The sequence below is a fragment of the Garra rufa genome, chromosome 1 (genome assembly GCF_049309525.1).
Source record: "Garra rufa chromosome 1, GarRuf1.0, whole genome shotgun sequence".
NCBI lineage: Eukaryota > Metazoa > Chordata > Actinopteri > Cypriniformes > Cyprinidae > Garra > Garra rufa.
The window spans coordinates 89348699-89373164 of record NC_133361.1 but is presented as its reverse complement, the minus strand read 5'-3'; the positions used below and the strand labels follow the sequence as shown (position 1 = coordinate 89373164).

General features: G+C 37.4%; 1 protein-coding gene across 1 annotated transcript; it reads left to right on the top strand.

The window, feature by feature from the left end:
* The first annotated feature begins 215 nt into the window (after positions 1-215).
* On the top strand, positions 216-10489 carry LOC141340271 (uncharacterized). The gene is made up of 2 exons (XM_073845197.1): positions 216-579; positions 9510-10489. The coding sequence occupies exons 1-2, from the start codon at positions 423-425 to the stop codon at positions 10061-10063; spliced, it is 711 nt and encodes a 236-aa protein (XP_073701298.1). The 5' UTR covers positions 216-422; the 3' UTR covers positions 10064-10489.
* The last annotated feature ends 13977 nt before the right edge of the window (positions 10490-24466 follow it).

Genomic DNA, 24466 nt, shown 5'->3' with positions numbered 1-24466 from the left:
ATACCATGATGTGAGTCTTAATTTGAAGTCATTTTCATTTATTTGCGCAGATCGGCTTTTTTAAAGAAAAAAATAGCGCACCTTGTACACTCACAAAGTAATTTCCCCGTAATATTTTCCCTCCTTTCGGCGCTTCACACTCCAGTCCAGCGGGTGGCACTAAGACACAAACTTCTGTTTGACAAACACCATTAAACCTAAGAAGAAGAAGATTAGTTTCACTGCTCTCTGTTGTTTTGTTGTGATTCTGTTTTAGTTCAGCCTGTGAGAAATGTAGTTTCTGTAAACAGAAAAAAATACAGTTTTTGAATCCAGTCAGTAAATACCTTTAATACTGTCATCCTTACAGCTGTGTCTAGGTTTTGAAGCGAGCAGGAATATCTGGAGAAGTATCAGCTGAACTGAGATCTGCTGCTGTGAAGATGGAGTTTGTTAAAGTGGAGAGTGAGGAGAACACGAGTGAACTAGAAATAAAACAGGAACCAGAACCTTTGAACATAAAACAGGAGGAACCACAACCTTTGAGAATAAAACAAGAGGAACCAGAACCTTTGGGAATAAAACAGGAGGAACAAGGAGGTTGGTGTTTAATCTTCATTCATCTTTAATGACTGTTTGTGGTTAGATTTAGTTAATTGTTATAGAAACAATCTTTAAAGCTGAACAGTCTGTTAAAGTATAGATGGGGTAAACACTTCCAGATCTAGTAAGAAACATTTAAATTCTGCACAGAATTCTTGGTAACATTTTCTATGAAGCCCCTATTTATAATCTATTATAAAGTATTTCTAAGGCATTGTAATGAATGCATTATATATAAAAAAAAATAAAAAAAAATCGTATAATATGTTGTATCATCTCATGAATAATCATAACAATTACAAAATACTAAAGTACTTGAGTATTTGGGGTTCTAACTTTTAAGATTATGATTATTTATTAGACACAATGGGCGGCATTTTTTTTAACAGTTTATTATGATGGGCCCCCTGGTCTACTGACTAGAAGCAACTTTCCAACTACACGAACACTCCTTTTATTATTAGTATTATTAGTCTAGTATTAGTAGACTTAGGTTGAGGTTAGGCTAGGTAGAAGGTTCACATACTTGCAAAGTTACATATCAGTTTGTCTTTTGGAGAACTATCAAAATACGGCGTTTGAATATATTTAGCATACTACTAATAATAATTACTGCTGGCTGTCATGCAGTTGAAGAGTTACTTATCAAAAGCTGTCTAAAGGGTACCATCAAAAAAATCAAACTGATAAAACAAATGTGTCATATTACACATTCATCTGATACATGAAGTTATGGCTCTTTGACAAATATTATTAGTGTTATTATTATTACTTATAAGTGCTCTCTGTGCTTTAAGTAAAGTGACATGGTAAGATATGAGACTTGTAATACGTTATAACTATGAGGAGGTAATCATACTCTTAAAAGCTATAACCACAAATAAAGAGAAATTATAATGCATCAAAACTGTTCTTATGAATACTCATGATATAATACAACATACAAAAAGGCTTTTTATAATGCATTATGCATTCATTATAGTATTTTATAATGTATTATAAATACGGGTTTCAAAGAAAGTGTTACTGAATTCTTTTATGAACAGATCAAACAAGGCTGATGCAGAAACAGTAGTGTTAACTAAAGTCATGGTGGTGCGGCAGAAATAGTCCAATGCTATTACATCTTTAGTTTGAGTTTGTATTTTGGGAGAGAAATTCAAAAACTTTTTAACGACTTTTAAGTATTCCATACAACTATTTCCAGCCCTTTAATAATCCAGTAAAAAAATAAAAACAAAAAAAAAATTGTAAAATAAAGAATTTAAAAAAAATTAATATATATATATATATATATATATATATATATATATATATATATATATATAATGCATACAATACCACTATAACCAGTAGATGGCAAGGGGAGGCACACTGATTGACTCATTAGTCATTAGCTTCTTATATTTTTAAATTATAAAATAACTATTTTAAAACATCAAATCATCAAGCAACTTTTTTGTCTGTAAATAGTAAGAAAAATCTCAGAACGTCAAACTTTTCTTAACTTTGCGACTGAATTGAACATCAGTTATAATCTCTTAAATTGTTGGTCAGTTAATAATTGTACATTTAGTAAGAATAGAATATATTCATTTTCTATATGAAAATGGATTTTTCACGTCACTGATGGTAATAAAGGTACATTTTGCATGCTTCCCAACTCAGGGTCAGTGCTTAGCTGTCAAATGTGTATTACCAAGAAATAAACCTGTAATATTTTTAGTAACTGCGCTCATGAATTTAAAACGATTGATTAAATGGAGCATATGATGATGCCAAAAAGTGCATTATTTTGTGTGTGTTATAATGCTATGTGTTTATGCAGTTCGAGGTTCAAAAAGCATGTTATTTTCCACATACTGTACATTATTGTTGCTCCGCTATGCCCTGCCTTCCTGAAACAATATGATTTTTACAAAACCTATCATTGATGGAAACCGAGGTGTTCTCTGATTGGCCAGCTATCCGTGCATTGTGATTGGCCAGATACCTCAAGTGTGTGTTGTGATGCCATTCCTTGGCACATTGAGACAGAAACTATAAAACCTTAATAAACAGGCATTTGTTGCATATGTTATTGTTTATATTGACTCTTGATTTTGATGATTGATTATGATTACTCTCTTACTGTCTTTTAATGCATTCTTCATGCCGTGTAAACATAACACCATGTCTGCATTTGCGATCGTAGAACAACAAACAACAAGCGCTACTCTACACTGCTCAAGACTCATGTTTGAATTGTCAGTACTGAATTCTTTAAATATGAAAACGTACTTACAGGCCGTCAGTCAGAAGCACAGACTGTTCATGCAACATTGTGATTGGCCCACTTTATAGTAGGGCTGGTCCGAATACCATTTTTTGAGCTTCAAAGCTTCGGCAGTAATCAACACAGAATATTCGGAGGGAGGGGCTAAACATATTCTACTCTCTAATAAAGACAGTAATGTCTGTGTGTATGCATTTTTTATTATGTTTGCATTTTGATTATGTCGAGAACAGTTCATTAAATCGATTTTTGCTGTGGACCCAAAGGAGTGCAGTGTTGCATTCTGGTGCAATATGAACACATAACACTTTCAGAATTAATAAATTGTAATAGAACATTGCGAGTTGGAAGCGGCGTGCCTCACGCAGGCAGAGCTTGCTTCGTGAACAGACACTGCGCTAGTGATACAAAACACACAGGTCTGTTAAGAGCAATACTTTTAATAAGGTAGCCTAACATATTTTAACAAACAAATCACTCCCAAATGAGAAATTAGCAGCACAGTAATTACTGACACCGTAAAGGGTAGGCTATTTAAATAAAAGAAGAACGAAAAATGGCGCAGTTTATATATATATATATATATATATCTAAATTATTTATAAATAAATATACATTATATATATAACGTTTGTGTATATAGGCCTATATATAAAATACATATGTATATTATTTTGAAACCCAAAATAAATGAGGCTCAAACATTATTAACAAACGTGCGTGTTTATTTGAGCACTTCCGGCAGTGAACAAGCAACCTACAAAACGCTAAAATAAATCAAAGAAATAATACATTTAAATAAGAAACTAGCCTAAATAAGAATGTTAAATCGGCTATTCAACGAACATTCGTTGCAAAAATTGCTAAAACCTTGCCCAGACCTATTCCAACATCTCATGAGAATTACTGTCCCGAGTCTGACTGGAACCGGTCTTGTTTCTCTTTCTCTTCCCCACTGCACAGCTGCTGTAATAGCAATGTGATTACATTTATTTTTGTTTCTTTTGGTTATAAAGATATTTTAGAAATATATTTGTAACACTTTTTATTTGTTAAATTCAAGTTGTTGTTTTTTAAAGTATCGACCAAGCGGCCAGCGGCAAACAGATCAATTTAGCACTCTCAAGCCATCACGATTTAAATTAAAATCCATAGATATAAAAAACTTGAAGCATATCACAATATTAGTTTAATCGTTTAACCTAGATAAATGTGTGCTATTTAGGGTTGGGTATCGTTTTTTTTTTTTTCGATACCGGTGCCAAATCGATACTTTTAAAACGGTACCGGTGCCAAAACGGTTCCTGAACCGATACTTAAAAAAAAAAAACACACACACACAAAATGGTGGATGACACAAGAACATCTTTTTATTGGACAAAAAAGTTCTTTAAAATGAAAAATGTATTAACTGACTTATTGCATGTCCTGGTATGACTAGGGCAGAGGGCAGGGTTGTGGCTAGAAGGGATACAGCTCCGACCGGAAACTAACAATGAAATTAATTGTTCTATTAGATTGTGTTTTTTTTTAACATCTACACCTACCCCAACCCTAAACTTAGCCCTTACTATAATACATAAACAGTATTATTGTTGTACAGTGTGATAAAAAAATAATGTTAGATTGATGTGCGCATGCCCAGTGGTCAGATCTGTCTCCCTTCAAGTCTAAATCAGGGGGCAGAGGGGGGATGCTTTTAAATTCCTGTAGGTGGGAGGTTGACCAAATTGAAGTTCATGTGAGTTTTCTTATTCAGAAAATATTTTTTCCGATCATTCTGACACCTGTTGCAGGAAAGGGGAAATAGAAGTGGCCGCTTTAAGACTGCTATTTACGGGTGTTGTAGTCCACAGCGAAGTGTAATGTGGGTAGTGTAGTTCGACACGTGTGCTGATGTGATGTGCGCTCTCGCTGTGTGCTTTGTAGTTGAATCGGATGGAGAAAGTTTTTATTCTGCTTCACTCAAGTTATTCCACCCCGGAGCTCTTTGCACTGTGAACCTGACAACATGAAAATAAGTAAAACAACGACATGCATCGGTAACTTTTGTCCGTCTCATCCTTTGCACGAACATGAATTGAATTGACGAGCTGTTACGCTGCAGCGGGAGATCGCTGAAGCAGAGAAAGTAACACACCCCATGAATGCAGTATTTAAATTTAACTAGCGATCATGCATGTTGACAAATCAATGCTTCTTACATCCGTGTCATAGCACCAGAAGACAAATATTTCTATAGTTCGGGCACTTAAGTGGCACCGAAATGAGGCACCGAAATGAGGCACCGAAATTCGCGTTCTGTTTCGGTCCGGTACATACCGGTCATACGGGTACCGGTGCCGTATTAGCACCGGGTTTCGGTACCCAACCCTAGTGCTATTAGGCTAGGGTTACCACTTTTAATACCCAAAAATAAGGGACGCATTCGGGGGGGCTGGGGGGGGGGTCATCTCCAAAATGCTGCAGTAAAAAGGTTTCATATCAGTTTTGCATATAATATGGGACGTCCTGAATAAGAACTGATCATTGTTTTTTGCTACTTTTTAGAAATGGGGTCTATATACCCCGTTAAAATGTAATCATGTCCCATATCTCAAAAATGCTGCAGTAAAAAGGTTTCATATGAGTTTTGCATATAATATGGGCCGTCCTGAATAAGAACTGATCATTGTTTGTTTTTTCTACTTATTAGACTCTAAAGTCTAATAATGTCCCATTTCTCAGAAAAGAACCGTCAAGTACACCAATAAATAAAACGGATATTAAAGCAGAAATGCAAATAAATAAGTAAAAATTCACAAGCATTTTGTAGTATTATCAAAGAGTATAGTACTTCTATACTCTTTGGTATTATCTCTCAGTGCTGGGCGTCTAAATGAAAAACGCTCTGCAAGCGCGTTCTCTCTGTGTTGTTTCTGAAACTACTGTAATCACTGTAATATGTGCGCACACTTAAAATCAATCGCGGCTGGCTTGACCGTGTTTTTCTGAACCGCAGCTGGCTTTACCGCAGTGATTATTTGCATGAGACGCTGCTTTAAAAAAAATTATAAAAAATACGGGACAAAACCCGCCCCGTATTGATTCAAAACGGGACGCGCAATTTCATTCTCAAATACGGTACGATTCCGTATTTTAAGGGACGGGTGGCAACCCTATATTAGGCCAGGGTGGCCGCGGATCCTTAAAAAGTCTTAAAAAGTCTTAAATTCCGTTGTCCTAAAAGAAGGCCTTTAAATGTCTTAATTTGTCTTAAATCTAAATCCAAAGGTCTTAATGTTTTAATCTTCATTTTAGAGGGAATTTCTCCATCATTAAAATGTTTTTTTTACACTTTGAAAAGGAAAAGTTCATCGTTTTGAGGAGAATCTCCTGCGCAGGTTCTAAATCTGTTCTGTTGCTATACACGCGCTTGTTTGACAATGCCTCAGTGTTGCCAGATTTAGCGGCTTTTGATGATTTGGGCGGGTTTTACGTCGTGTTTGGGCTGGAACCTGTCAGTCAGATCTGGCAACCCTGATCCCAGCGCTGGATTATTTGGATTTAGTCAGCGTAGTCTCGAGACAAGGCAAGGAAATATAGGTAAATGTAAATTTAGCGACAAATGGCTTGAAAATTCCAGTTTCTATTGGTGGCAGAAAGCTGTGCCCAAAGATGACAGCGAGGCTTACTGTGCGGTTCATTAAACTCACAAACCCCTGCTATTCCTTTACAAAATGTTTAATCCACTTCATGTTTAAGCGCTGGAGTCTCATATGCAGAGCCACCGCTAACCGCTAACGGAGAAATGGCATAATGGGTGTCTGAGAGTGAGTGAGTATCAGGGCTCGCAAAATCGCTAGCCCAGTTGTGTTTTCCAGTCGGGCTACCAAAATGTTTAACCGGCTACCCGACAGGCTATCGTAAAGCAGAAAAAGTTGTAATTATAATTTAGGAGGTTTTACAGCTGAGGACGGAAAGACGAGAATCTTGATAGGGCTGGATTAAACTTCAAAAAGGCAATGATGTCCATGAAAAAATATGCACGCTGCACGTTTCAAAGTCAAAACGCGGCAGTTATGTCTTTATGAATGTATCTGAAGGAAACCGACGGTCCTCAGAAACGTGTCGTTGGCATTTTCTATTAAACAGCGTTAATTCTGCATTGTGTTCAGCTGTTACTAGGGGAACCGTAGTATTTCAGCGCTCCTAAAGCGCCCCCTTGTGACTGAGAATGAATTATGTCCACATTTTTTTTTCACATGTTTATGGTCAAATGATTGCAATTATCGACCCATGTTTTTATGCAGCAAACACATAGAGTTGTAAATGTGAAAGAAGTTAATGTGCTTTCTAAAAATCTAAACAATTAAGACAGTAATACTTATGTTTTAAATAAATATAATAAATGATGTACTCTATTTATCTCTTTTAATGGTATAAAGGCTGAAATGCCATTGTATTAGATATTTTGTTTTTGTGTGGACCCGTATCTGAATTATAAATCATGCCATTTTATGGCTTAATATTCTACCGTACATTGTCCAACCCCACTCATACTACTCATTTTACTTGTGCAGCTCTTAAAAAGGGTCATAAATTGCCTTAAATTGATATTTAAAAATTCTGCAGATACACTAAATAGTGAAATAAAATTCCTTCCTTGACATTTGTTTATATTTGTGTATTGAAAACATTTTTGATTGACATTTAGACTACTATCTGATTTTCTATATTTTAAAAATAAAATAAAGGTCTTTTTTATTATTTGGGGTAGTTAAATTAATTTTCGGGCTACTAAAATCTGAAGAGTACCTGCCCGAAGGGCTACCAGAGATTTTGAAATTTTGCGAGCCCTGAGTATTGTATTGTGTGTGAGTGAGAAAGTAAGTGTATTGTGTAGTACTGTGCAGTGAGTAAGAATATTGTATTGTATGTGTGTGTGAGAGTATTGTGAATGAGAGAGTATTGTGTGGGTGTATGTATGAGTGAGAGTATTGTCAAGTGCTTCAAGCAGCATGAGTGAGCATACATTTCAAGTTTTTTGCATTCACATTGTTACACTGTTACATTGGATTCAAAGTGTGTGGAGTGCCTTGACATTGTCATGGAATAGAAATTAATTTCTTCTTCTGGAATAGTGTTTTCTGTTGAATATTCCCAAGAACAATCAGTTAAATAACAATTTAAAATATCCTCATTGTGCTTGACTTTTGCGGGACTTTCAATTTGGTCTTAAATTTGGTTTGAAAATGGTATTAAAAAGTCTTAAAATGTCTTAAATTTAACTTGGTCAAACCTGTAGACACCCTGTAGGCGCATATCCAGTCGTTTGTGCAGATAGTAAAGCTGAAGCGCGCTTTGCAGGACACGGAGGCTGGTGCGATGTGAAACTTAATTTTTGCTTAAACAGGTAGGAGTAATATATCATCCGTAAAGAACTAATTTAAATAATTCAAATCGAAAACAAAACTCTTTCATTAGCTATAGGCCTAATCCATAAATATACATTTAGGCATTAAATGCGCGTCCAGTGAGCAGATGACGAGTCAGGATCGGCAACTTTATATTTGTGTCAAATACTAGTTTATTAATAAATAATTTGAATATCTCCTTACTTTTTCCTCTGACACATTCAAGGTGATTATTTTAGCGGTTAGCTTTAGCCTACTGCGTGCATTTGAACGCGGAGGCGCGGTTGTCATTGTGACAGCACAGCCCTAGTTTTGCTTCAACCATTCAAGTGAGCCCGACTGTACTTTAGTAGTGTCTCTCAAATATTGCTCAATCTCTCTCGCTCTCTTTTTTTTGCTGTCTCTGTGTTAGTGGCAGCAGTCTGATCTTCTTTATTCATATTTAAGCCTGAATGAGAACCATTTCGCGGGGGGTGCAAAGTGTATGAAAAAAAAATAGAATATTCGAATCTCAAAATTTTAAATCGAATGCCAACCCATGGAACGAATATTCGAATAATCGAATATTCTGGTCCAGCCCTACTTTATAGCCTAACCCTTTGTGTACATCTGGCATTGTAAGCTGCTCTCCCAGGTTCAGGAAACAGTCCTCCTTGAAATGTGCATCACCCACTCAAATATTTGCATTTTACTGTTCCAGAACAGTTGTAAATATAACTTAAACACTGATTTCAAGTTGTGTCCTCATTTGAAAGGCCAAACCAAGTAAGTTTGCTTTTCCAATGAAACGTTCTGCGACTCCTCAACATGGCGCTGCAACACTACTACAGCTGGTAAAGTTACACTTTCTTTCATGTCATATTCATATTCATATTTTTTTATGGGATGTGTTACGCTAACCTACTCACACCGTGACGTGGACAAGTGGGAGGGGGGGTTTGAACGAGCCATTTTAGGGAGTTGTGGCTAAGTCTTATCTTGTATCATAAATTTCTCTTTGGTTTTGAGACTTTAGGCTTTGCAGCTTCACAAATCTTATCTAGGCACCAACAGCTTGTAATACTCCAAAGGAAACCACATCATATGACCCCTTTAAATTATCTTTATTATTGATATCCCACACACCAGCTTTACAAAATCTGCTTCTGGCGCCACCATCTGTAGGACTTATTGGCACTGTTCACAAATGTTAGTTTGTTCATGTTTCTCAGCTTATAACAAGTTACTGACAATTAACCCTTTTTATTTTATTTCAGAGTTGATTAAAGAAAAAGAAGAGAATCAAGAATCAAGTCAAGTTAAGGAGAAAAATCATTACAAAACTGCAGAGAAATCGTATAAATGTTCACACTGTAACAAGAATTTTAGTCAGTCAGTACATTTGAAAACGCATGAGATGATCCACACTGGAGAGAAACCTTACAAGTGTTCAAACTGCAACAAGAGATTTATACGGTCAGCATGTCTGAAAATACATGAGAGGATCCATACTGGAGAGAAACCTTATAAGTGTTCACAGTGCAACAGGAGTTTTAGTCAGTCAGCATATATGAAAACACATGAGAGGATCCACACTGGAGAGAAACCTTATGAGTGTTCACACTGCAACAAGAGATTTAATCAGTCAGTACATTTGAAAAAGCATGAGATGATCCACACTGGAGAGAAACCTTATGAGTGTTCACACTGCAACAAGAGATTTCGTCAGTCAGTTCTTTTGAAAACACATGAGATGAATCACACTGGAGAGACACCTTATACAGTAAATGCTCACACTGCAACAAGAGATTTAGTCAGTCATCATATCTGAAAATACATGAGAGGATCCACCCTGGAAAATAACCATATCATTGCACTGCACATGAGAAGCATTTTATTCAATCATCTGCTATACACAGTCATGCAGAATATCTCTGGCAGATTTACACATACTGGTCTGGCATGTACTGTATATGTATATCCACCCCTACTGGTTAATTAGTAGGAGAGAAATCAATCTCATTAGTTTTCACTTTTACTTTCAGTAGTTAATGATCATTTTGCTTTGAGTCATTATTAAATGTTACTTTTTTATTAATACATTATCTTTACTTTTTATATTTTATTAACAACATTTGTGGTCAACTGATGTATTTGCATGAGAACATTTGTTTTAGCTTTAATAGTTGAAAGCCATGATGTTTTAGGCTTTATTTGAAATATCTAAATAAAACTTTTAAATGGAATTGAATTACAAGCCTTTATTGTCTTTGTGTGTTTCTGCATACAGTGAAATTAGGAGCATTACTCCTGACTGGTGTTAGAAAAAAACATGTAATACAGACAATATATGAGACTAGAGACTACAGACTGTACAGTATCATTATAAAAGTATGTACTACAACCGACAATATTTATAATAATTCTGCACATTAAGATATACATAGGCCTATATAAAGGGCTGGAAATGGGGGAGACGCAGGGGGTGAATTTCAAGGGGGGACGGCGTTTTAGTTCCAACTTGATATAGGCATGGCATTCTGGCTAATGCAAGAGGGGCCGGACTATTTTCTTTAATGTGGGCCGGTCAGATTTTTACATATATATATATATATATATATATATATATATATATATATATATTTTACATGCCAACAGTGCATATGATGGGTTTTTAGCGCTTGCATTATGTGTTTTCCCCGTGGGCCGCTGTACAATGTGAGTTGGCCCATTGTGTTAATTATATATATATATATATACTGCTCAAAAAAATAAAGGGAACACTTAAACATCACAATGTAACTCAAAGTCAATCACACTTCTGTGAAATCAAACTGCCCACCTAGGAAGCAACACTGATTGACAATTAATTTCACATGCTGTTGTGCAAATGGAATAGACAACAGGTGGAAACTATAGGCAATTAGCAAGACAACCCCAATCAGCGAGCGGTTCTGCAGGTGGTGACCACAGACCACTTCTCAGTTCCTGTGCTTTCTGGCTGATGTTTTGGTCACTTTTGAATGCCTGCAGTGCTTTCGCTCTAGTGGTAGCATGAGACGGAGTCTACAACCCACACAAGTGGCTCAGGTAGTGGAGCTCATCCAGGATGGCACATCAATGCGAGCTGTGGCAAGAAGGTTTGCTGTGTCTGTCAGCGTAGTGTCCAGAGCATGGAAGCACTACCAGGAGACAGGCCAGTACATCAGGAGACGTGGAGGAGACCGTAGGAGGGCAACAACCCAGCAGCAGGACCGCTACCTCCGCCTTTGTGCAAGGAGGAACAGGAAGAACACTGCCAGAGCCCTGCAAAATGACCTCCAGCAGGCCACAAGGTGGGGGTTGTGCTTACAGCCCAACACCGTGCAGGACGTTTGGCATTTGCCAGAGAACACCAAGATTGGCAAATTTGCCACTGGCGCCCTGTGCTCTTCACAGATGAAAGCAGGTTTACACTGAGCAGATGTGACAGAGTCTGGAGACACCGTGGAGTAGGGCTGCTGAGGCACGTTTTGTCAATGAAGCCGGTACTTCGATTAGTAGTAAATCTCCAGCACGTGCATTCAGCTGGAACGGCAAGTAATACACAGAGACGTAAATCACTGACAAGCCATGCCAAATCGCGCTCGAAATCAAATGATCAAGCACGATTTGGCGTAGCTTGTCAGTGATTTACGTCTCTGTGTATTAATTGCTGAACGCTGAATGCACATGCTAGACGCACGTGATGAAGATTTACTACTAATCAAAGTACCCGCTTCATTGCAAAACGCGCCTCACAACATAGAGCGATTAATCGTGCAGCCCTACCGTGGAGAATGTTCTGCTGCCTGCAACATCCTCCAGCATGACCGGTTTGGCAGTGGGTCAGTAATGGTTTGGGGTGGCATTTCTTTGGAGGGCCTTTAGAAGTATCAAGATGAGATCCTCAGACCCCTTGTGAGACCATATGCCGGTGCGGTTGGCCTGGGTTCCTCCTAATGCAAGACCTTATGTGCCTGGAGTGTGTCAGCAGTTCCTGCAAGACGAAGGCATTGATGCTATGGACTGGCTCGCCTGTTCCCCGGACCTGAATCCAATTGAGCACATCTGGGACATCATGTCTGTCTCCATCCACCAACGCCACGTTGCACCACAGACTGTCCAGGATGCTTTAGTCCAGGTCTGGGAGGAGATCCCTCAGGAGACCATCCGCCACCTCATCAGGAGCATGCCCAGGCGTTGTAGGGGGGTCATACAGGCACGTGGAGGCTACACACACTACTGAGCCTCATATTGACTTGTTTTAAAGACTTTACATTAAAGATGCATCAGCCTGTAGTGTGTTTTTCCACTCCCATTTTGAGTGTGACTCCAAATCCAGACCTCCATGGGTTAATACATTTGATTTTTATTGATAATTTTTGTGTGGTTCTGTTGTCAGCAAATTCAACTATGTAAAGAACAAAGTATTTAATAAGAATATTTCCTTCATTCAGATCTACCCCATTGGATCACATAGATGCGTCCACCATCTTGGAACGATCAACTTTACGTCATTTGCCATATAGTAGTTTCGTAGACAAATGGCTGTGCAGGACTGTGGCATTTCCAATTTTCAGTTATTACTATGGGTGAATGACGTCAAGTTGACTGCTGCAATATGGCGGGCGGCTTACGTATCGTGGCCCATAGAAACAGTCGCTAAGAGATATCTATGTATATACTGAAGGAATGGAAGTCGGAAGACATCATGGTATGTCCGAATTCATAGTATTCGAAATTCAGTAGGCGAGAAGTACCCAGATGACCTACTGCTTCCGGCCGAATTCTCTAGTAGGCATACCATGGACACTTTCATATCCCATGAGGCTCCGCGAGAGGAGGCGTCATATTCGAAAAGTGGAGACGCAGCTTTTATCTCAGGATAAAACATTGTTTATTGTGATTAAATACACTTGTTTAACACAATCTAAATAAACGGTTGACTTATTGAAAGTTTAAACATTGTAAATCGATGAGGTGAGTTCGTGAATCGGCTGTAAGAAGTTGTTTTGTACATCAGCTTGTTAACACATTTATTTTTACGGAGACATTCGTTGTTAAGCAGTTTAATGAAATTAGAAAATTAAACAACTAAAAATTAACACTAGTAAAAGAGGAAACAAATCGTTTTAATTTGAGATTTTGTTGGCTGCATATCAAGCTAGTAATAAGTAAAGTTATGCTTCAGCTTGTCAATGATTACTGTTTTGACATTACAGGGACTGATGAACACACTCATCTCCTTATTCAGTGGAGAGTGGCTAATGAAACCCTCTTCACTGGAAGGAGAAATGCTGCCATCAAAGGTTTTGAGTAAGTAAACAAATTATGTAAAATGTACTTTTATTCAGGTGCTGTTGACACTGAATGTAGTACACACCAACACTTCAAGCAAAGGTTTTACTGCATTATTTTTATGCTTGATTTCTGTGCATTTATTGTGATAGAGTTTTTGTGACAGAGCAGAAGCTAGATGGGAAAATTTCTGCTGCCCAAGTTAAAAGAAAGTGGGAAAACCTAGAACAAAAATATAAAGAAATGAAAAAAAAATGGTTCACACCAAAATTTGAGTTCTTTCATGATTTGATAATGCTAATGTTGTTAATGTCATAGTAATCTAATGAATATAATTGTTCTTGGTATTTTGCTTTTACATTTTTTGTAGGATCTTAAATGTCCACAGACTGGTGTGAGTACAGAGGATGGTGAGGTTACAGCAGCATCTTGGAAATGGTGTGCTGTCCTGGATGAGGCAATAGGGGGCAGACCATCCATCACACCACCCACCCTTATTGCCTCATCCGGATCAGATGTTGCTGTAACCTCACCATCCTCTGTGAGGTCAACAGCTGAAAGAGCAGGGAGGAAGAGGAAGGACATAGAGGAGGTTATGTACGAGATGGAGGAGAGGGAGGCGGAAAGGGAAATGGAAGCAGTAGAAAAGGAGGAGAGGCGATGGAGAGAGATGATGGAAAGGGAGGAAAGAAGAGAAAGAGAGAGACGAGAACAAGAGGCCAGGGAAAGAGAAGAAAGAAGAGACAGAGAAATGAGAGAGAGAGGAAAGACGAGACAGGGAGACAAAGGAGAGAGAGGAGAAATTTCTTCAGCTTTTAGAGCTATTTGCAAAAAAATTAAGAATATTAATAAAAACTATATTTTCTTTCCATTTGGTTTTTCATTGTTACATACTGGTTATCAAGTTTCAATGCAGTGTTAGTTTCCATGGATTTACAGTAGCTAGATTTTGTCAGTTGTAAAGTGGCAATTAATAAAATGTGGCATTGAGTAACAACAGTTTTAAAGCACTTATGTGCACACTAATTTTGTGGTAGTTTCCAGCTGCTTTTTAAAGCAAAATGAGTGTCATACTGTAGAGAAAACCCAGACCAGACAGTTTTAAAAAAGTATTCATTTTAATTTTGTTTTAAATATAACTTCTACATAAATGTGATCACAAAGATTAGGGCAAAACATTTTTGCATCATGTAGTATATAGAGTTTAAGTCAAGACCAAATGGAAATTTTTTCAAACATTTTTATAATGGGTGCCAGTAAAATTAACTTCAGTGTCTTCAGACAGGTAACGTTCACATACAAGTCTTTTGAGGTTAACATGTAGTAATATCATCTCCTAATCTCACTATACTTATTTATAGGTCTTCACTTTTTTTACCCCAGAAATAAAGTAATTTATAAAATTAAGCTTAAAGGGTAGGTTCGGAGTAGAATTGACTTCATTGCTATGCACTCCGAAGCCCATGTAAATACCCCATCCGAAGTGTTTTTTACCTTAGTCGAACATTTATGGAGATATTAGAGTTTTTCTAATTGCTTGTTACAGGAGTGAATGGTACATGTAGCGTATCTCGTAAATTGCACCACTAAACGTGCAAGTAATCTTACCAAACTTGTACAGTAGTGTAAATTAGGGCTGGGCGATATGGCTGAAAACTATATCACGATATCAGTGTTTCATATCGGTCGATATCGATAATTATTGATATTTTTATGACCCATTTAAAATAAGGACCAGGAGAAAAATATATTACACTCAAGCATTTTTATTTTAAACTTAACCTTCCTCTGATCATAATCCCCTCAGTTATTAAGACAGAAATGTCAACAACCATGGAAAACTCAAATAATTAAAATGTTAACATAAGTCTAAAGTCACAATATACACTTAATTATCTCTTAATGCTCAATTCAAACCCCATTCATTGTCGATGAAGTGAATGGTCAAGCTAATGTATGGCCCAGAAGTACAGCTTGACCACAGGTCAGAGGTTGTTGCAAAGTACTTGGCTGATTATATTTTTTTCTGCACAGACTGCTGGTTGCCAGTAGCCAACATTACTTCTTTCCCGGTACTTTAGCCTATACTTTGTGTAATAACAAAAATATTTATTTAAGTGAAAAAATAAGTCCAAAACTTTCAACATTTTGAACAATAGGGCCTTACAATCTTTTTTTTTTTTTTTCAGAAATTCTTGTTTTATTTTTTCTGATAATCAAATGAAAGCAAAATCACAGATTTATTTTTAAAAATAAAAATAAGCTTTACTGTTAAAATTAATACATAGAAGAAAAATTATATTCAGTTAAAAAAAGGTTTAATAATAATAGTATTTTTTCAACAATTAAGTGGTGACTCTTTATTTTATTTGTTATCATATATATTGTTTTATGTAAATTATTTAAATGTGAACATATAAACACCTACATTATACTGTACAGTAATACAAGACTAATATTGTTCTGTTACACGTTAAACCGTACTTTTATTTTGACAGATGGCTGTGAAGTTTCAGTGTGTAATACAGTATGAATGATGCTAGTTTCACTAATGAAACGGTAAAATTGACAAAAAGTGACACTCACAGCAGCTTTGGAGATGTATTTATTGGAGTTTGTCTGTTCATGTGAGATGCAAAGGCCAAAAATTAGCGGGAGCGTCACGTGTGCAGTATGCGTGTAGTGAAGAGGCAAACGGAACATGCAGGATTCATATTGAAACGGTCTTTTTGCATTTCAGTTTTCACAGACACTAGTCCATATCGCGATCTGAATTAATTAACAGACCAACTTTTGATTTATTGGTCCAAAAATCGACGAATTCCGCGGCATTCCGCCCTATAGTAAAGTAAGTTTTTATGAATGGAGTCCGCGATCCCGTCTGTGAGGAGACATCGTAAACGCGCGATCATGTAGAGACAGAAATCACATGCCGTCGTGTAAATAAGATAAATAACATAAGGCTATTTAGTTTGTTTAATACAACAACATGGACCCGTTCTGTAGGAAAGATAACCTTAACTTCTGATCTGGCGCTATGAACTGAACGTTAAAGGGGGGCTGGGCGGGCCGACGAAGAATACAAAATATCGAACACATTTTTTATTGATATCGATCTCTTGTCTTTCGCGATATATATCGTTATCGTTTTATCGCCCAGCCCTAGTGTAAATAGGTTATGTACTCACAAAACGCTGCATCGGAACATTTGTAAGTCCACCATGAGTGTTTTAAAAACACGTTTTAGCCGATCTCTCCTAGTCTCAAAAACTACAAATGGCGACACGTCGGCGTCACTTCCCTGGTTTTAAAAAAGCACGTAAAAGTCCTCCTACAAGTTGACATGCACACAGATGTAGTAGGAGGACTTTTACGTGCTTTTTTCAAACCAGGGAAGTGACGCCGACGTGTCGCCATTTGTAGTATCTCGGCCAAATATTGTCCTATCCTAACAAACCATACATCAATAGAAAGCTTATTTATTGAGCTTTCATATGATGTATATATCTCAGTTTTGTCAAATTTAACCTTATGACTGGTTTTGTGGTCCAGGGTCACATATTACTTAAAGATAAACTTAAGATGCAAAATGAAGAAATTGTCTTGTTTATGCTCAAAACAAGACTATTTGTGTCAATGGTGTATGAAAATTATTTTTCCATTTGAATTAAGTAAAAATATTTCTGAGCTCACAGGCAGATATTTGTCCTTGTTTTAATCATGAACTTCATTTTGTTCAATTTCACAGAGAACAAGGCTACTTGTATTTTTTTAACAAAAAAACTGTTTTATTTTTTCTGTTTATTTTACAATTAACAAAAAATTGCTTGCTCTATTCTTTTTCTATCTTTTTTTTTTTTTTTTTTAAATTTACTATATAATCTAAAAATTCTTGCTACGTATACTGCATTAATCTAATCTGAGGCTTGTCAGAGCTTACATAGCATTGTTCTTTTGTTGATTTTGATTGCTTCCATTGTCCTCATTTGTAAATCGCTTTGGATAAAAGCGTCCGCTAAATGATTAAATGTAAATGTATCATAATTTTGCATCCTAAGCACTGATTTGTTATATTCCCTTTATCTTTTCATAAATTTACTTTCATAGAACCGTCAGAAACCCTGAAAAAACTGCTTTTTCATCACATTGCCAGTGCCAGTGAGCAGTAATCAAGAGGGATGCGCACAGATGTTATGCACTTCCACCTCTCTCTAACTACTACTGCATTTTTTAGCATCACAACACCCTGTGGGCTTTGCCCACTCACACACACCTAACTATTTACATATTAACTAGCTAACGTAGACAAGCTTAAACAATGTCAATCTGAGAACAAGAACTGATTTGCAAAGTCTTAACCTGTTAAATTGTCTTACAGGTAGTCATGCTCATGAAGAGCAGGCACACAATTGTCTGGTGCGGACACAGCTGCAGCCAGATTGTCCCGCACATCCTCTCCTGTGCTGGCCTCTGTGTTTTGGGGTTCAGGGGGGTCATCGGCAGGATCCTCCACATCTGCATCAACAATGTCCCTGTTCTGAAGACAGAGGTTGTGGAGCACTGCACAGCAAGCAACAACTTCTGGCACAAATGCAGGGCTCACTTCCAGGGCCTTGAAAAAGATGGACCTCCAGCGTGTCTTCAGCATCCCGAAGGCTCTTTCAACTATGTTGCGTGCTCGAGCATGCTTGGCATTGAAGCGAGCCTATACAGGATTCTGTACAGGCTCTCTGTACGGAGTGATGAGGCAGATGGGCGCGCTCAAACAGGGATACCCACCATCTCCGAGGATCCATTTCCCTGCAGGTGGATATAAGCGGCCAGTGTAAACAGGGCTGTTCTTAAGTACCCTGGCATCATGCACCGACCCAGGATACCCAACAAAGATATCAATGAACTTCCCCTTGTGGTCTGTGATGGCCTGCAGCTGTACAGAGTGGAACAGCTTCCTATTACAGTTTTTCTCAATTGCTTAAACACATTTCTTGAAATTTGCCTCTTATTTGCGAAACTCTAAACACAAACCCACAACTCCTAACTCATTTCCCCAAACTTCCTATATTGAGGTCAAAATGAAGCTCTCCACTCAAAACAATTCAATCTTGCTGAAAAACCAAACTTTGCTTTCAGACATGACACACAAATCCTCAAAAACACACACACTACAACACAGTTTTACACCCTGATGAGATCAATTCTAAACAATACTACAAAAACAATCCAAATAAAAAACTTTTCACATTATGAGCACATATTCCTTGATTTAATGTACTGTAGTAGACTACAGACTAAGACTAAGAGTAACCTCCTACTCTTCCTTTTCAAAATTACACATTACTGTATGTGGGATACTGATTGAAAAAGACTGGATAGGATTCACAGTTACACTTAGTGGTCTGACAAAAAATAAATAAATAAATAAAAACGCATTACAACGTCATTGTGAAATAGAAAAGAAAAAGAAATATGGGCACAAAGGTGAAAATAAAAATGAGAAAGTCCACTCACAATTTGTAACTCTTGTGTTATCCTCTGTCTATATATGCTTTCCAACTGAAGGTTCATGAGATGTACCTTTGAGCAATTTCAGAGAACTGCTTTATCATTGGTTGATCTATATCTTCATTAGTGAAAGTCAAGATTCACTTGAATAATTCATGTTAAATTTACAAAAAGTCTAATAGAAATGTTTAGAATATATGATTGACAGTTTATGACAACTAGATCAAAAATTTAGCATTTAGGTAATGACTTATACAATGAGCTAATGACTTGATGTTTTGAGGGTAAGACTATTGCACAGAGAACTATATAATACATTTTGAGCAACATGACAATAGCAGCTGATAATGTAGGAAACCGCAGACAAATGTATAGAATCAGTTGTATGAATATACCAAAGCAATTGCAACTTGATCAGAAGAATGAGAAGCTTTTTATGATGTGCACAAAGAGACTAGATGATGTGGATGTTGAACAAGTAGTTTTGACAATTTCATTTCTGATCTGAAAAAATGCACCAAAGTGACTGAGAAAAACTGTAAGCTTACTTTGGCTCTTTTATCTCCATCGAAGGTTCTGATTGGTGTGTGCTAAATTTTGACTCCTAGTGTTTCCACTAGGATAACTGTGTGCTAATTGAGCTCAAACTTCTCTGACTTGAGTGAACAATATTGAATGCTTGTGCTTTCTAAATGACCACATGGTGTAAGCACTGAGAAATGTAGGGATTTGTGTGTAGAGTTTTGCAGTAATAGTTCACCATATATAACTCATGTGTCAAAGCAGGGAATAGTGTTTATTGTTTAGGGAAATGGGTGTGCTTTTTCAAAAATGGCGTTATAGTTTTGACATTTTAGTTCAAAAGACTGGTTATAGTGTTTTAGCAATTGAGAAAAACTGTAAAGTAGCATGGGGCGTCACCTGCTGGTGCTTTGATCCGGATGTGGCATCCGTCTATTGCACCAGCTACTGTGCAGAAAGCTGGAGACCCAGCCAGCTGGGCAAAACCTGCCCCCACTTCCTCCAGATCATCCGGGGTCGGGAAAGTGATCACCCTCTTCAAAATACAGGTGACCGCCCTGCTAATTTTGTGCACAATGTCATGCACCGTGGACTTTGGAATGTCAAAAGCCATTGACACCACCCTATAAGATGCTGCGTGGGCCAGCCAGTACAAAAACACCAGCACCTCAATGTCAGTTTCCCAGCCATGGTCAAAATCTGACCTCAAGGCAGCAATGAGGGACGTGATGGACCGTCGTGAAAGCCGCAGGCTGGGACAAAGGTCAGATTCCTCTTGAAAATATAATTGAAGAACTGGCACAGCAGCATTCAGGCGGCAGTAGGTTGTAGGGCTCACTGTCTGTAAATGTGTATATAGTTTTTTTTTTAGAACATGTATATATTTGTTTATCTATTCATAATATATTCATTTTATCTATGTATATATTGTATTTATCCATTTATTTATATACACACACACACACACAGCTCACCATCTTTGGTTTTTTTTTAGAATATGTATATATTATTTGTGTATCCATGTATAATATATTCATTTTAACTATGTATATATTGTATTTATCCATTTATTTATATACACACACACACAGCTCACCATCTTTGGGTTTTTTTAGAATATGTATATATTATTTGTGTATCCATGTGTATCAGCAGCTTGTTGCCGTAGGCTTGGCATCTCAACGCACGTTTTACGCACACAACCAATGTCCAGTCTTGCTTCCCATTCTAGTTTAAGTTCACTTTATTTAACATAATGGAAATACATACGATTAATAATGGTGAATACCTTAGCGTCCTGAAGTGCATGTGTGTGGTAAAAACTGTATGCGTTCCCTCTCTCAAGCCTGCTAACTCTACGTGAATGAAACACCGACTTAAAAACCCTATGTGCACATACTGCCCCCAAGTGGTAACAGCCCAAAATACATTCACATCAACACAGGCTCCTACACACCAGCCCCATAATTGTTGGTGTGTAACTACAATTAATCTCTTAAATTATCAAAGGAGCCAAAAATGGTGTATGTGTACTACTTCTTTGACGATCAGTCCATTGTTTCTTCTAACAACAGGCAGATTTTGGAAACCGGTCTATCCAGTAATCCTGTTTTCGTCTTCAGTTGTACAGAGCGGACAAATCCCTTCTGCCTCCGTTACACTCACCCCCCTAAACCTCACTCCCGTCCGGGTCACGGCACCAATGTAACCCCTCACACCCAGGTCCCACCGCACCCGCTCCGAGCGGGTCTCGAACCTGGGTCTCCGGCACGGGAGGCGGACACACTAACAAGGAGGCTAAAGGCTGCAACCCCTCTTTGCAGTCATTTTTCTCACTCTCTTTTGCGACACATTTTCATTAACAGCACCATTATCATTTGCAACGTTTTCCGTAACAACCTTTCCACCATCAACATCAGCAGCCATTTCACAACCGGATTCTTCCTTTCCATCCATGAACAACACATCCAGCACAAACTATCAGCACAGCATGTCTCCGTTTGATCTAAAACTTCACATTCCATTACATGAAGCCTTTAAACAACATAAACAGCACCCACCGGTCTTCCTTGTTGTCCGCCCGTGTCAGCGTTGCAAACTCAATCACAGCAAGCACGTTCCTTCAATCCTCGCTCACTTTCCACATTTGGCGTTTATACCATGTATAATATATTCATTTTAACTATGTATATATTGTATTTATCCATTTATTTATATACACACACACACAGCTCACCATCTTTGGTTTTTTTTTAGAATATGTATATATTATTTGTGTATCCATGTATAATATATTCATTTTAACTATGTATATATTGTATTCTTATAAATACACACACACACACACACACACACACACACACACACACATTGAAGCAACAAGACTCAATGAATAAATTTGAATGAATATATACACACTTATATATATAAGTGTGTATATATTCTAAATGAATTTGTTGTCCTGTGTATTCATTCATAACAATAAACTGCTTTGTCTGTCAATTACTTTGGTGTTCACAGAGGTGTTTTTTTATTCTGAGGTAAAATTTGCTAGCTAAATAAGTAATTATACTTATGTTATTTGATAAAAAATCTACAAGCTGTCTACTAAGGCGTGATCTGCGAGCAGCTGACCGACGGCTTCTCTGAGCTGTCTGTCCAATCAACATTAAAACGCCGAACATTGCCGGTGCCAGTGTTCGTGCAGTGGAGCGGTCTCTTTAAATTTTCACGCTGTTGTGAAGACGCATGACACGTGACAACATCAATATGGCGGATGTAGTATGTCCGAATTCCATTCATACTACCCACATTCATACTATATAGAACATACTGTTTTAACGGTCGGGTAGTACGTTTGAATTTAAATGTAGTACCTACTTAAGTAGTATGCGATTTCGGACGCAGTGATTCAGTTTAAAATTGAGGAAGCGGAAGTGATTGTCATCATGGGCAGCATTACTTCGGTTGAAGGGGCTGGCTGCGTTCGAAACCGCATACTCAATAAGTATACTCAATGGATGTGATCTGCACGTCTTACACCATGTTGACGTTGTCATGTGACAAATGACGTTATAACAGGCGCAACAATTTAAAACATATGAGCGACAGGTTCAATTAATCTTTCTATAAATATTTTGATGTTGATGAAATTTGTTCATTTTATGGTCATGTTGAAGAAACAGCTGTCCCTGATTGCAGTATAACGGATACATTTTGGGTTCATTTTGGGTTGCATTACCTTAGAATGCACTGATCAATAATAAAGATAAATGCTGACCTACAATTAATTATAGTTTTAGTAAAACAAGCATGTTTTTTTTCCAATCAAGTAATTAATTAATGCATATATTAATAAAACAGTAATATTCTATTTACTGACAGCAACATGGATAAATGAGTAAAAAAATATAAAAAATAACCATGAACATAAATAAAGACACATGGAACAAAGCATTATTCAGACATATTGGTATTATAGTCTTTCTCTAGACGCTCTCGCTGTCTCTTTGGTCTCTGAGGATGAAGATACTGCAGCAACATCTGGTTCAGATGAGGCAAAGGGCAGGTGGAGTGATGGAGGGACTCATCGATGGCACTAAACCATTTCCAGGATGCTGCTGTGGATTTCTCCTTTCTCACTGCACAAACCAGTCTGCAGACATTTCAGATCATACCAAGATGCACAAATATAATAAAACAGCTGTCATTTTAACAGCACAATGTCATTAGATCTCCGTATTAGAAGTAACAAAATTACCTAACTTTATATTAAGTTACAGATTTGACTTTTTTCCCCACAAATGCTGCTGTCACCTTTCCTTTCAGGTCCTGCTCCACCACACAATATTTATGAGGTAGCTGTTGTGTTAATTGGATTTTTATCCAATACAAATGCTCCTGAATTTATCAACAGTACTAATAGACAAATGAAATAGATAACTCATGTTTAGTTACTATATGTACATGTGTTTATTTACATTACATTCATCTAAAGCAGTGTTGACAGCAGTGAACTCTACATAAACTCACATAACGTCCATCACTCATTTAGATGTCTGTTTGTTGTTGTCATGTGCTTATTTAATTCTCTCAGAACATGTTCCTGTCAGTTGTTAAATAGACCTTTAGTAATCATCTTTAAGATGTCTATGGTCGCTATTTGTAATAAAACGTGTTTTACAGCGAAATCACAAATATACCTTAACGTTACTGTCTAACGTCTTGACACCTTATGCTGATCAGCAGTTTACAATACAGTTCAACAAATACGATTTTAAGACAGGGAACCATGTTTTGGTTTGTAATACATTTGTAAACACCCTCGTTGCGGTTCCCAATCACGTTCAATGATGTGCATCAGGTGAACACTTCAGAATCTGGGCTGAAGCAGTAGGACATCCGGGGATTTCTCGCCTACTCTTTTATGAACACTGAGGTTTCGAACGTACTTCTTTCTTCACGTACTCATTTTTCCTACTATATAGTAGGTAAGTAGGCATATTCGAACGCACTTTAAGTAGACGTTCGTCCGAATCTTGCGAGAATTAGTGCACTCGCCTACTAATTCTCGCCTACTCTTTTATGAATACTGAACATTCAAACATACTTTTTTGCTCACCTACTGCTTTTTGCCTACTATATAGTATGGAAGTATGCGGTTTCGAACGCAGCGACTGTCTCGTTCGGGGCTGGAATACCTGTTCACAGGTGCCAGAAGTTTCTGTGCAACTCTGACTCTGTGCAACATAGCTGTGTAGCAGTTCTGGTTATACAACTAAATATAAGTTCAGTGATTCACAAGAAAGCTAAATCTACAACATGTTTTCAGTTTATACAGTAAATGTTTGACTTTGTAAAGTAAAATGCAGACACTACTACTACTTTGAAC

Excerpts from the sequence above, each read along its gene's own strand:
- LOC141340271 (XM_073845197.1), top strand. The coding sequence starts at position 423 with ATGGAGTTTGTTAAAGTGGAGAGTGAGGAGAACACGAGTGAACTAGAA. Across the intron at positions 580-9,509 it reads AAAACAGGAGGAACAAGGAG|AGTTGATTAAAGAAAAAGAA; the intron begins GTTGGTGTTTAA and ends ATTTTATTTCAG.